Source organism: Macrosteles quadrilineatus, unplaced genomic scaffold, assembly GCF_028750875.1.
Source record: "Macrosteles quadrilineatus isolate MER2022 unplaced genomic scaffold, UCM_ALF_1.0 Scaffold_7__1_contigs__length_78375512, whole genome shotgun sequence".
NCBI lineage: Eukaryota > Metazoa > Arthropoda > Insecta > Hemiptera > Cicadellidae > Macrosteles > Macrosteles quadrilineatus.
In genome coordinates this window covers 42,349,076-42,362,436 of record NW_026542600.1, presented here as the reverse complement: position 1 = coordinate 42,362,436, position 13,361 = coordinate 42,349,076, and the positions used below count along the sequence as shown (strand labels likewise).

Genomic DNA, 13,361 nt, shown 5'->3' with positions numbered 1-13,361 from the left:
GAAAAGTCAACACAATTTATTCTTTCACTTTTTGGCTTAAAATACAAGAAATGACTAAGTAATTAAAAGTAAGTAAACAATAGCTTCACAAGGATTGAACCCTACCCTGTTCATATATTTTCTGAGATCTAAAATGTATTCCGTGGCATCACAAAAAATACACACATCTTTTAGTACCTCAAAAACAAAAGTTACATACATCATACGCTGATGAGTAAATAAAAACATTGTGACGTCAAATAAAATAAAAAAATACAGTTCCCTGCATAGAAACAAAGATCAACAAACAAAAGAGTTCTGACGTTACTTATTCATGATTAATCTTTAGCTTTACATACTGATTTGAGACTGCTTCTGTAGCAAAATACCCAATCTCTGCCATCTTTTACCCTAATACTTTAACACTAACTGTCTTAAACATAATTACATTCAAACAGTGACATTTTACTGGTCCCAGGAGATACAATAGATCCACACCATTTCAAATTTCAGGTATGAGTTTAATGTGCTTTGAACAAAAGGAGGTTTAAATTGATTTAGAATAAATACCATTTCAACTATATAAGTTTGTTGACAGTCCTACTACATACTGATAAAACATATTCACTTGTATATCAGCAGGAGATAATTTTAAAGATATTTTATATATATATACATCAGACCGGTTTAAGTTGAGTATTAACTATTCTTTTGCAATGTATAAAATACAAAACTAAAATCTACTTTATTTTGAGAGTGTTTTTCATTATAATATCTTTTGTCAGCCTTAAAGTAAATTAAAAAATAAATATGACCAATTTAATAATACAACAATAATGTTAAAACTGATTTAAAAAGTCTTTTAAAACCCTTTTGACTCTCGTTTTAGGGCTCCGCCTCCATGCCCTAGGTTTAATTTATCATACAAGATCATTAAGCCAACCAGTATTTTAACCTCAAATTATACTAATAATGAGAAAAAAAATTAAAAATAAAATGTTTCTTATTTTTTGTTTTTTTGTTCTGGAAGCTAACGTGAAACGATTGCGAAACGGGCGGCAAGTGAGTGGAGGGTTAAACAAACTTATTCCTCTAGCAACAATTTATTCAGTATTTTGTAAAATTTGATCTGGCTGCATACTTTGAGATGAAAGAACAGCAGGGAAGAAATTGGTTGAAGAGTTAAGCAGCCCAATATGAAAACATCTCCAGCATGTCACATTCTGTCTATTTGAAAGGACCGCAACTCAGACTGGCTTCTCAGTCCATCTCTCAAATTTCCATGACGACGCTCTGTTAGGACTTCCTGCCCTAAAGAGACAAGAGGTTTCAAAGACACACATTGAACAAAGAGTTTTTTTCTGTAAATAATATGAATGTTTTTAATAATATCTTATCCCAAGAGAATTGGATCTCTGTATACATGGCTAAAGTAGGAGATAAGTTTAAATTGTTTAATAGTATTTTCCAATATAACTTTGATTTAGTGTTTCCTAAAAAGAGGGTGAAAAAATATTTGAATAAAAGTAAATTTAATTGGATAAACCAGGATTTATTAACAGAACAAAAAGATATTGTTGAGCTTACAAAACAAGCAAAACTGTCTGGTAATGTAGAAATGATGAATCATTGTAAACTCTTAAATGCAAATTATAAAAGTAGATGATCAAGGCAAAGAAAACTTTTTACGACCAACTCATAAATAAATCAGTGTCATCTAGTGGTCATGACGAAGTACCCTTAAAACTAATAAAATTCATAGGGAAATCACTGTTAAAACCACTTGTGCATTTTAATAAACAGTTCATTAATAACCGGTATTTTCCTTGACTGCTTAAAAATATCTAGAGTATAATGCCCATTTACAAAAAAGGTGAAAGGGATTAAAATCGGTAATTATCGCCCTGTATCAGTTTTCCCATCTATATCAAAGATATACAAACGTGTAATGTATGATCGATTGGTTGAAATGAAATGAAATTAAATGAAAATGCTTCTTTATTGAGGCGAACCTAATTGGTTGATCATCTTCATAATACTAATATATTTGACGATCAACAGCATGGTTTTCGTAAGGGTAAATCTACTACTACTGCTCTTTTAAATTTTTCAGAAACTGTTGTTGATGCTGTTGACAAAGGAAATAACGTAGTTGGTATTTTTATGGATTTATCAAAAGCATTCGATAGCATATCTCACGAAGTTCTTTTACATAAATTAAAAGCTTTAGGTATTTTTAACACTACTTTAAATTGGTTTAGGTCATATCTTTCAGAAAGAATGCAATAGGCCTATGTAGAAATAATGTAAAAAAAAAAAATACACTAACCAGTTATAGATCAGAAAATTTAACTATTAAACATGGAGTTCTTTAAGGCTCCGTTCTGGGAGCCTTTATTATTTCTGTGTTATGTCCAAGGAATGCCTTCAATTAAAAAAAAATATTTCAGGAACAGAAAGTCCGTTAGTACTATATGCTGATGATGCAAACTTGATAACCACTGCTAAATCTTACCTTGACCTTGAAAAAACGTGTCAAGAGCAATAAAAAATTATTAAAAATTGTTTATACAAAACAATTTATTTCTTAACAGTAATAAAACTAATCAAATTATATTTTCTAGAAAAAAAAAAAATGCTCGAGAAATAGATATTTTAGTGGGGGGAAGTAAAATAGAATCAATTCAGATTTTTAGGAGTTGAAGTTGACAATAATCTTAGTTGGGACCAACATACACTAAAATTGGCTAACAAAATTGCAACGGGTATATATGTTCTTAGAAAAATGTCTTTGTTATGTAATCTTGACACTTTAAAAACTATTTATTTCGCACATATCCACTCTCACATATCTTATAGTGTAGTTGTTTATGGTGGTACAAGTAAAGGCAACTTAGATACAATCTTGATATTTCAGAAGGAAGCTTTGAGAATTATATTAAATCTAGAAGACGAAATATCAGTAAAAAATAAATTTTCCGAGCTTAATATTTTGACAGTTTATGACCAATAATTCCTTGAATGTATATCCTAATGTGTGTTAGAAATAAATATAATGAATTAGATCAGCGCAGTAGTATTCATTCTCATAATACTAGACATAAGAATAATTTAAACTTAACCCAGCATAGGCTTAGTTTTTTTAATTAAAAAGCAAAATTAATAACCATAACTTAAAGCATCTGGTTAAAAATTATTTGTTAAAAAAAGCTGTTATTCAAAGGAAGAATTTTTTGTTTCTAGTTGATTCTTTGAGATGCTCAGAGGTATACGAGTATATGTAAATGTATATACTTTATGTCTTCATGTAATTTAACTTAGCATGTAAAATGTTTAAGTATTGTTATTTTTTTCAGAAAGTTAAATCTAGTAAGTTGTGGATTATTTCAATTAATTTTTAAATAGCTTTGAGAGAGCTTTGATGTAGTTTACCATAAGATTATCATTATTTTACCTTATTGTGACACTATTTACGTATGTATATACAAGATAAATAAATAAATAAATTTGACTATGACTATGACTATATGTCAGCAATGGACAACAGTCCAAGGGACCACTGGTCATGAGAAATATGTTCAAATTTCCTCAGTCCGCAAATGAATCACACGTTTTGCACCCACTGTATTCTTTGCATATCTCCCTTATTAACGACATTGTCATAAAGTGGGAGGCAATATTGACCTGCATAAGACAAAGCTTAAAGATAAGAGGAACAAGGGATGGTGACTGTTCAGCATCCTCGACACGGGAAATGGCTCTTTGAAAAATAAATACTGATTTGCCCTGCAATTGAAAGTCTACAATCAAAATGTACACCAAGGACTATGGCAGTATGTTGATCAATGAGTGGAGTACCACAAAGTGGCGGAAAACACAGAACTTTGCTGGCAGGAAGTTTCAGTATAGAATATTTGCTTGTGTTGAAGCAGATGCCAAGTAGGATCAAGTATGAATAAACAAGTCTGGATGGAGTTTGCATTAAGAAACGTTTGCCTGGTGAGTAGTAATGTGGCATTGTCAGTTTACGAGAATAGCTGGCAGTGCTTCAACTCCTTCCCCTGTAAGTAGAAGAGGTTTAACTAGACTGGCACTGCCATGCGGTACACAATAGTTTTTTCTGTTGATGATGAAAAATCACCTCCCACTCTCGCCTTTGGACTCCTACCAAACAAATAGAAATGGAGACATAGCAAAACTTGTGGGCCAAATTTGAAAACCTCATCATGGCTAGCAGCAAGCTGTGGTTGATGGAAACAGCTTGGGAGGAAACAAACAGTTATTATAAATCACATTTCTTTTGCTGGATTTTGATTCTAATGAAAATTAATCAGCATACAGGTTAAGTTAATAAGTTTAGATAAACCAAGAGAAGACTTTAAAGAAAAGTTTGTCATCTAAGTAAATAATAGTCTTATTGTGAATGGTATAGGGTTATCACATTTACTGACTAAACACAAAGGATAAATATTATATTCTATGTTAAAACAATTGTCAAGTTTAAAACGACTTTTAAAAATTCACCAACTCTTGCACTGTTGTAGAACACTGGGCTTTCTTTATCCAACCAAAAACTGAGGTAAAACTCTTGTGCAAAACTTTTTAAATTGTGTTTATTTAGCTTATTATACTTTTTAAAAGTATCAGGCTAATTAACAGTTTCTAGATTAAACATGAATGGAAATATTCAGTACATTCAACTTGATACTGATAAAAATTCTGAAATAAATATAGCAATAACAAAATAACAAATAAAACAATAAACTAACAAAACTTTGGTAAAACAATGAAAGATATACATTAAAACACTGTTTATGTCATTCTACGCAACTACATAGAATTAATTAATATCAAATTTTAAATTTGAATCTGACTAGCTTAAGATAGGAACATAAAAGTAAAAGTAGTCTTTCACAGTATAATTAGAATAAATATTTCGAGACATAAAGGTTTATGTTACCTTTGTTACTGTTGAGTCAATCCATCGTAGTATATATCAACTACAACTGTTTTATGCAGCGGAAAATGGTGCGAAGCACAACGAATTGTTCCGACACTAACACAGGTGATATAAACCTTTATTTGTTAACCATCAAGGATCCAACCCATCATTAAATTGGTAACTGATTTGAGTACAGAAGAAAAAAAAGTCAATACTCAATACAAATAAAACAGGTAAAAAAACAAGCACAATCTTAACACATTCACTTGTTACCAGATAAATTTGTTAATTATTAACGTTTTATTTCCGTATTATTTTTAGATGAAATCGTTTCCTGCTGTTGAACCTTGATAAGAAGACCCTTGGCAGTAACTGTCACGTTTAAATATAATTGATTTTGTATTACCTTTAATTACACGATACTACAAACCTAGATAAGAATTCAACTCTGATAACACGTCTTATTTTATCATCCCGATGAGAGACCTATTATTCAGGTTCTACTGTATTAGCATTCATTAGGTTAACTTATCCTTGAAATAAGGATCTTGTTTCATACTATGTCAATGAAAGTATGTATACAATAACTAAACACAGTGCTTGATATCCATAGGTTAAGGTATTGGAACTGAAATATATTGGGAGCCCTGACAAAAATCATTCACTATACCTTTGAGACCCTCCCCTTCATAAGCAATTGTGATATTGTACAATTCAAAAACTATAGTATAAAGATATTGTACAAAACAGCAAATATTATGCAGTATCAGTATATTCAGGATGTTTTTTAATGCAACCTAAATTACAAGTAGGCTACCGAAAGACATAGTATAAGGACAAAATAGCTAAAATGAAACCGATACAGTACCAAATTATGAGCTCAGCTGAAATGCATTTTCACATAGTAGTCTAAAAGGTATTCTTATTGGAAATTTACTGATAGTGAGCATTAACAAGGAAATTTTCACAAGCTCAGTGATTAGGTATAACAGAAGAATGCATTAAAAGTAAATTGTTAGTTTAAGCCAAGAAAGGTTTGAAATTATGTTACCAGGTGTGGTTCCAGTATCTGATAAATAAACTAATTATAGATTTAAGAAAACCAGATCTGTTGAAAAAAACGTAGACCTTCAATACATACTTTTTGAGCTTGCAAAAACACAACGTTCAGTCCTATTCACAATAAATTCCTAAATAACAAATAACAAATAATCCTATATAATAATAATAATAATAATCCTAAATAACAATAAATAACAAACCATATAGGCTAGGTAAAAATTCAACAATGCATATCAGCTGATCGGCAATGAAGTGAAAGGTACACCAACTTATGAGCTTGTTCAACCCTTAAACAGTGTCTCTCGGTACTGGTTATTTGGGTTGTGTCTATAAAACAACCTCTTTTTAACAAAATTTGGCTGGGAATAGTTTTGAAGTTTAAAATATATTCCCTAGAAGAAGAGATATGGAAGGCCTTCTACCATATTTTTCTCCACGTTACTGGCTGGATTAAGGGCCCCCAAATATGAGTGTACGAAATTCTTACAAGGGATGGAGGAGCTTGCCAGTAGTTTGTAGATTACCGGACTCCAACAACTTAGCGGTTTCTAGGATGCTTGGGCAAAACAAAAAGCCCTTGTGATTGAAGTGTCTATAGACCTCATCCCACCTCTTTTTGGGAATATAACCAGTACCAGTAGTGAAAGTGTGTTTTGTTTATTATAAGAGTTAACTTAATGTTTACTATTACATAGTTTGCAAAAATATTCTCATAGAGAGGATAAGTTAACCTAGTGAATCGAAAAACAAGTTATCACACATCAAGCTCATCTGTATGAAGTGAACATAGGAATAATAATAGGCGACTACAAAAAGGGGTGGGGTATAGGGAAGGTTGTGTATTGGAAGTCATTTTTTATAAGATTAAATGTTCTTTTCTAAGTTGAATTCTCATTAGGCAAAGTACAGTCTTCGGCCAATACACTTTCTTCAATACTGTAGTGCTGTAACTTTACCCCGTAATAAATTAGTGAGAAAATAATAAGACACATTAAAACATCGTTAAAGGGGTTTTGTCTTTTTGGGTTAAGCTTAAGACTAAAAACATTCAAACAATAATTTCAGTTTGAATATACAAACCAAAATATCATAAGTAAACAAATTAACATAAAAATAAAAACCCTATTGTTGAATAGGGTTTTTAGATAGATCTACAAAAAAATACTAAATATGAGTAGGCCTAACTTAATTTATAATAAGTCATATTTATAAGCGTACCATTACCAAAAATTCAGATATTCATAGTTGATAAGTTAAAGTAGCTAAATTCCTCCTAAAGGTAGATCCACTTAGCTATGAAAGCCCTGCAAAAGTATGTTTGTATTGTTTTGTTTATTTTTCTTTTGTTCTTGAATGATTAAATCTATACACTAAAAGTGCCAAAATTCTAGAGGAAAATGTTTGTAGGTAGATTTTACTTCAAAAAGATTGCAAGCTTCCTCTTGAGTGGGGAGTTCTCAGGTAATGATATCACCCATTTCCTCAGCCCAGTCAACATCACTGAGCTGGTGACTAGAAAAGCTCCTGCCAAGCTGTAGACGTTTGGGATTTCTTGGAAAAAGAGCACCTGCCAAATAAAAGCAAATACTATATCAGCAGATCTTGCGATAGCAACTGGCCCTGCTTGCTCTAATTGGAGAGACATAGTCAGAAGTATCTGTCCACCGAAACTAAATAAAGCTAAGGCCACGACTAGAACTCTTTCCATACCACATTGGGGCCAGCACAACGCCCCTAGCACCCATGTGACACCTACAGTCTGGATAAGGGCGAAGGCACCGAAATTAGCCATGATTACTGAGAAATGTAGTCCTTTGAGAGCTCGAAGGAGAACATAAACGTTGGCGCCAAAGAGTGTAGCTGAGAAAGCGGCGACAGCTGCCCAGAGATCGGTAGTGACAGTAGGAGGTTCCTCAGAGGCCAAAGACGGTATATGAGCTCCAAACATGAACGGTGGACGAGTAATCAGTATGACTCCTATCAAGGTCAAAAGAATGGTAACCACATTAAAAAGACCACAAGGCTCTTTAAGAAATATGCGGGCGAAGATAGCAACAAAGACTGGAACACTAAAAACTATAACAGAAGAATCTGCAAGAGGCATATGTCTAAAAGCATAAAAGCTAAGCATAAGTCCTGTTGTGCCGACAAAGGATCTGAGAAGAAGCATTAAACGTTTACCGGATGGATAAGGGTTCTCGTTCCTCCAGATTACAATCGGTATTGCTGGTAAAAGGACACCCACGAATCTGCAAGCAGCAAGTTCCATAGGATGAACATTCGTCAGCCATTTTACTATTACAGAACAAAGAGAAAAGAATAAAGACGATATACAGGCAAGCATTAGGCCGAGATAGGGGTAAGAGCTGCATTTGTTAGTCCTCTGCACAACTTCAGTCTCTTCATCACGGAGGTCTTCATCCAACAGGCGCATTTCCAAATGGTCATCTACATCATTGTTATTCATTTTTATGGTACAATATGTTCAAACCGAAAACTTTGTCCTCTATTTACCTGTGCACATGTCAACCACTCAACAACTCATTTCTTCATTGCCTTCATACTTTTTTATTTAACTTACAATCATGTTAGTTTGTAAATAACTACGATTGGCCACTTTTCAATTCCAGGAAATCTTGAAACACCAGCAATGGGAATATCATGGATCAGATGATAACCTGAAATTATATTTGAGTATTAGTAAGTTATCTAAGTCCGTTAGCAATTTGCTTTTATGTCTTAGTCTTTATGTATGAACCAGCTCCTCTCAATAGTGAATTCTTAAAGTTACAATTTTCACTTTTAAGTGTAAGGAACGCTTATGACTTGGAGATAATTTGCTTCTTTCAAAATAGAACAATATCAGGGTATTTGTGATAATCTATTTTGCAAATTAGACCGGTGTATCACACATGTGTGCCAACCACAGCTTGATGTCACATATTTTTGACTTCTATTTATTGATACAAAACAGTTTCTGACTGGCAGCTAGTCTATTTGAGCTGCTTTATAACTGCATATCGGGCTACACGCATGTTTATCACACATATATGTCATGAGGATTGGGGGTGGGACTTTTTCAGCCTGCCGAAGCAAACCCCATTTCCATTTGTCTGAATGAACTTTCACTAAAATATTTCGTTATACATGTCAGATTTAGGCTATTCTTTATTTAGATAAAGAGGTTTAACTAGTTAGGCTGAGCAAACTTAGGTTTGCTACTACAGGGAGGGCAAAGTGTGATTTTGGTATAATGTTAATTATTTTAGTATGATATAATAAATTTATTCGCCAAATTTGATCAAAATCACTGTAGTAGTAGAGCGAGAACGGGTGGGAACATATATTATAAAATCAATCCTATATATTAGTCAGTTCTTAGACAATGGTGAGCATTCCCACACTGGACATTTCACGACTAGACTACACCACTGACCAAAATAGATCCATAAGCAAGCAAACTACAATAGCTTGTAACAGTGTATTCTACACCTGTTACAGTTTTTTGTTTTCTGACGAGGGTAGACGTCAAGTCAGTAGCTTACAGTAGTACCCAGACACTCGCTCTCTCTCTAATCTCCCACAAAGCTCTGTCCTATGACAGCCAGAGTAGAGACGGGATAAGTGGTGGAGTGGCGAGTAGAAACAAAAGTATAGGGTTCCCAGAGACCCTCCTTCAAAAAAGAGGACAATCATGACTCGCATCTTAATCTTTTTAAAATTTAGAATTACTTTTATGCGTTTTAAGGGATTTTAAAAAAGTTTTTAGGCTATTTTAGATAGGCACTAGAACTTTCAGCAATTTTGATTTTTTTTTTTTACTGAATATTGTCTGACAATTCCTAAGAAACATGGCCTATATTGTAAGTTTTCGAAATTTTAAACTAAAATTTTGGATTTGCTTGCCAATTCTTTGCTATCACTAAAATATTTACTTTTAATTTTAATTCAGGCATGCTTATGCAATGCTAATGACAAAATTTGGCAACTTAGGCTTTTAACTCTAACACTTTTGTCTAGATTACCGGTACTGGATCCCCCCTCACTTAATATCAAATTACTGGATTAGAAATATGTTTTGCAAGACTAGGAGCCTTTAAACAATACATTTTGAAGTTTAGTGGTACTATCCATGGACTCAGAATTCTGGTGATGTTTTACTACAGCGTGAAATGCAGTTTCTTCAGCAACACGAGCAAGATTAGGCCTATAGAATTTAAAGTCATAATTAAAGAACAAAACTGTCAATTTCGGAAAATGATGCAACTGCTTAAAGGTTGGAGTTGTGTTGATTTTTTTTAGAACAGGTAAACTTTTTTCGCAATTAATCCCTTTCTTAACTTGACTGAAAATACACATTTTTTTCGGCAATAGGCTATGAACGTTCAAGAATGATAAAACAAGAAGTAAAATTATTTTAATTCAGGCCTAAGCGTGTAGGAGTGTAGGCCTAAACGTAATCAGAAAGCAGACGAGGAGTTAGCTGTAGTTAGATAGTCGCTGGTCTGGGTCTGGGTGGTCCAGTCTAACCTTGATATAACGAACCTCGATATAACGAATTCCTTGATATAACGAACTTTTTTAAATCCCCTAGAACTCTCCGTAAGACACAATGTATATTTTACCTCTACATAACGAACAATCCATATCAACGACCTTGATTTAACAAATTTTTCATGTTCCTGGCTAAAATAAGACACCTCAATATAACGAATTTATCATTGTCAGAATCTCTACATAGCGAATTTAACCTCTACTTAACGAATTGTCTGCGTCTTTCCCTCGATACAACGAACCCCCCACCACCATTATTGCTTTTGAAAACTCTGTTTCTTCATCAAATGAAATGGAAAGGTGACGTCAACGCTTGCGCTAATATTCGTCTGCTCCATTTTACACATCCCTGTCTGCTGTCGTCGTTGCGCACTATGTTTACAACTAAGAGAACTGATTTCATTCACTGAGGACTGATGACGACGTAATGTGTAGTAAGCTGTGATTGGGTGATAAGTAAATGTGGTGAATTGTACAATTTTTGGATGAAGAGAAACCTTAGAAAGAAAAATAATAGAAGATCAAGGCAAAGAAAAAGAATAGCAACATCGTTATCTTAACATTCCATTAACGAGTGTTTTATTATCTTTAAGTTGGCTATGATTATACACTTTTATAACGACTTAGCCTATCTAATATTTTCATTATTTTCAATATGGTTTGTACTAAGTTCATGATTATTACAGTACATTCCTCCATTGTGATTGTAGCCTACCACCGGCCTGTCGCGAGCAGTAGCTTACAAAACTCTCTAATGTTTTGTTTTGTTCTTTACGTGGTTTATTACTATGCAATACAGTGTTTGGCTAGGTTTTAGGTGGGTTGGAGCAAGCAGTAAGCTGTGATTTTAAACTTACAGTTTGTAACCTGTACCACAGAAAACGTACTACTATAACCCCTGTACCAAGGTCAATGACTATAAATGTCATGATTGCGCAATATTAAAAATCCCTTCCCTTTAGTATCCTGGATAATCGAGGTTCTACTTTACAATGTAAACGCTGTACACTGTAAAGTATTGTAGCCTAGACTACTTTAATTGTGTTTTAATCAGGTCCAATCCCGACCTATAATAGACTGATGCTGGTTCTGAACCTCGACTTAGCGAAATTCCTGCAAACCTAACCTCTATATAACGAACCTCATTTTAACGAAATCCTTGATATAACGAATATTCGGTTCGGTCCCTTCAGATTCGTTATACTGAGGTTGGACTGTAATAAGCAGAGACAGAGACAGCTGGGTTAATTTTGCCAACAGTCTTTAGCTTTAAACACAAAATTTCACCCAAAAAGGAAACAAAACTTCTAAATATAATATATCATTACAGTGACACAATATTTTAATGCCTAAGTTAGTTTCCAATTTCATCCTCATCCTGGGCGATTGATGATTAGCACCAATTACTAATACTAACTTAAGCCTACTATGCGTTCAGGAACAAGTTTATTATTTTTTTGTCTAAATCCCGGACAATTTAAGGTGTTGAAAAAATCCCCCCCGACGTTTTTTATGTGCCCAAAAAGAGGACGTGTCCGGTGAAATGAGGACGTCTGGGATCCCTACGCAATTAGAGAAGTTAAGTCGAGTATAAACAGCTGTTTGCTCTCCTAAGTCCACAAAAGGACCCGTACAGACCACCATATTACCATCAGTAGGTACTGCTTAATTAATTTTAGATTCGTAATTTTAACCTTCGCTTTACAACCACTTAGGAATCCCTCCAGGCAAAAAATGATTGCATTTACGAATTCAGTGAAAAAAAAAACTGTAGCCTAAGTAGAAATATCAAAATCATTGTAGCTATACGGAATAATTTCCGGGCTGGGTAACAAAATAAAACTATATAAAGTGACTTTTAAGGCAACTAATTTGGCAAACATCAAAATCTAAAAATAGGCCTAGCCTAGTCTACTTCATGAAATTGTGGATGCAAAGTTTCTGAGCAGTAACTATTGTGAAACATTGTATTATTATGAAAATTAACTTTTAAAAGATTATTAAGTCACCTGCGTTATAGAGGTAAATCAAGGATGACACATTTCAATTCCACATTAAAAGCAACTTCACATTAATTTCATTGCGCACTTAATTTACTATTATGAGTAGTGTAAAGTAATACTAACTTCTTGGGTGGTTATTAGTATTGGAATATGCAGTTTTCCTAATACTAATATTAAGTACAGATACAATACGAATAATTGAATACTTTCAACACTATATATTTCTTGCGTTTGTGTGTAAGTGATGTGTTATTGTGTATGTGTAGTGTAGGCTGTCGCTACTCGCTAGTGTCACTCACTGACACTGTACAAAGACAAAGTACAAGCTACAAGCAGAGCAGCCGACAAACTAACGGACAGCTGCTCTGCTCCCTGCTGACTTATTATTTCATCTCCTCTTATTATTTTCTAACGGCTTCAAAAATCTGACTTGCTTTTACATCCATGAAGCTGCATTGTATTCGCTTGATTCATCGCAAAGTCAACCCTAACCCCTCCGGCCAACCATTGATAAAGGTTAGGGCACCTATATAATATATGTATATATAATTCTATTGGGAGACAACATAGACATTGGTGGTGATATATCGACCACCAGCTATATTTATAAATACAATAAATACCTACGTACTTTAAAACTTGTAGACTAGGTTATTAATTGATATGACTTATCGTTATTTCAAAAATTTTGTATACCAGATATAGTTGATTTTAGCTTATATGTTGTTGTTGACCTTTTTTTACTCTTAATAAATAATTTATGTTTCATGTATTATTGGCATTTATTGGTTTATATTTTTTGCAATAAACTTAGTCTATTA

General features: G+C 33.4%; 1 protein-coding gene across 2 annotated transcripts; it reads right to left on the bottom strand.

Moving 5' to 3' along the window:
- LOC128998007 (solute carrier family 35 member G1) lies at positions 1-12,830 on the bottom strand. Of its 2 annotated transcripts, none has more exons than XM_054423929.1 (2): positions 12,547-12,830; positions 1-8,661 (listed from the first exon to the last, which is right to left on the bottom strand). In XM_054423929.1, exon 2 carries the CDS (start codon positions 8,448-8,450, stop codon positions 7,398-7,400), a length of 1,053 nt encoding a protein of 350 aa, XP_054279904.1. In that variant the 5' UTR covers positions 8,451-8,661; positions 12,547-12,830; the 3' UTR covers positions 1-7,397. The 2 variants fall into 2 exon arrangements, with proteins under 2 accessions (XP_054279904.1, XP_054279903.1); XM_054423928.1 differs by having other exon boundaries at positions 12,664-12,830.
- Positions 12,831-13,361: the final 531 nt, after the last annotated feature.

Excerpts from the sequence above, each read along its gene's own strand:
- LOC128998007 (XM_054423929.1), bottom strand. The coding sequence starts at position 8,450 with ATGAATAACAATGATGTAGATGACCATTTGGAAATGCGCCTGTTGGAT.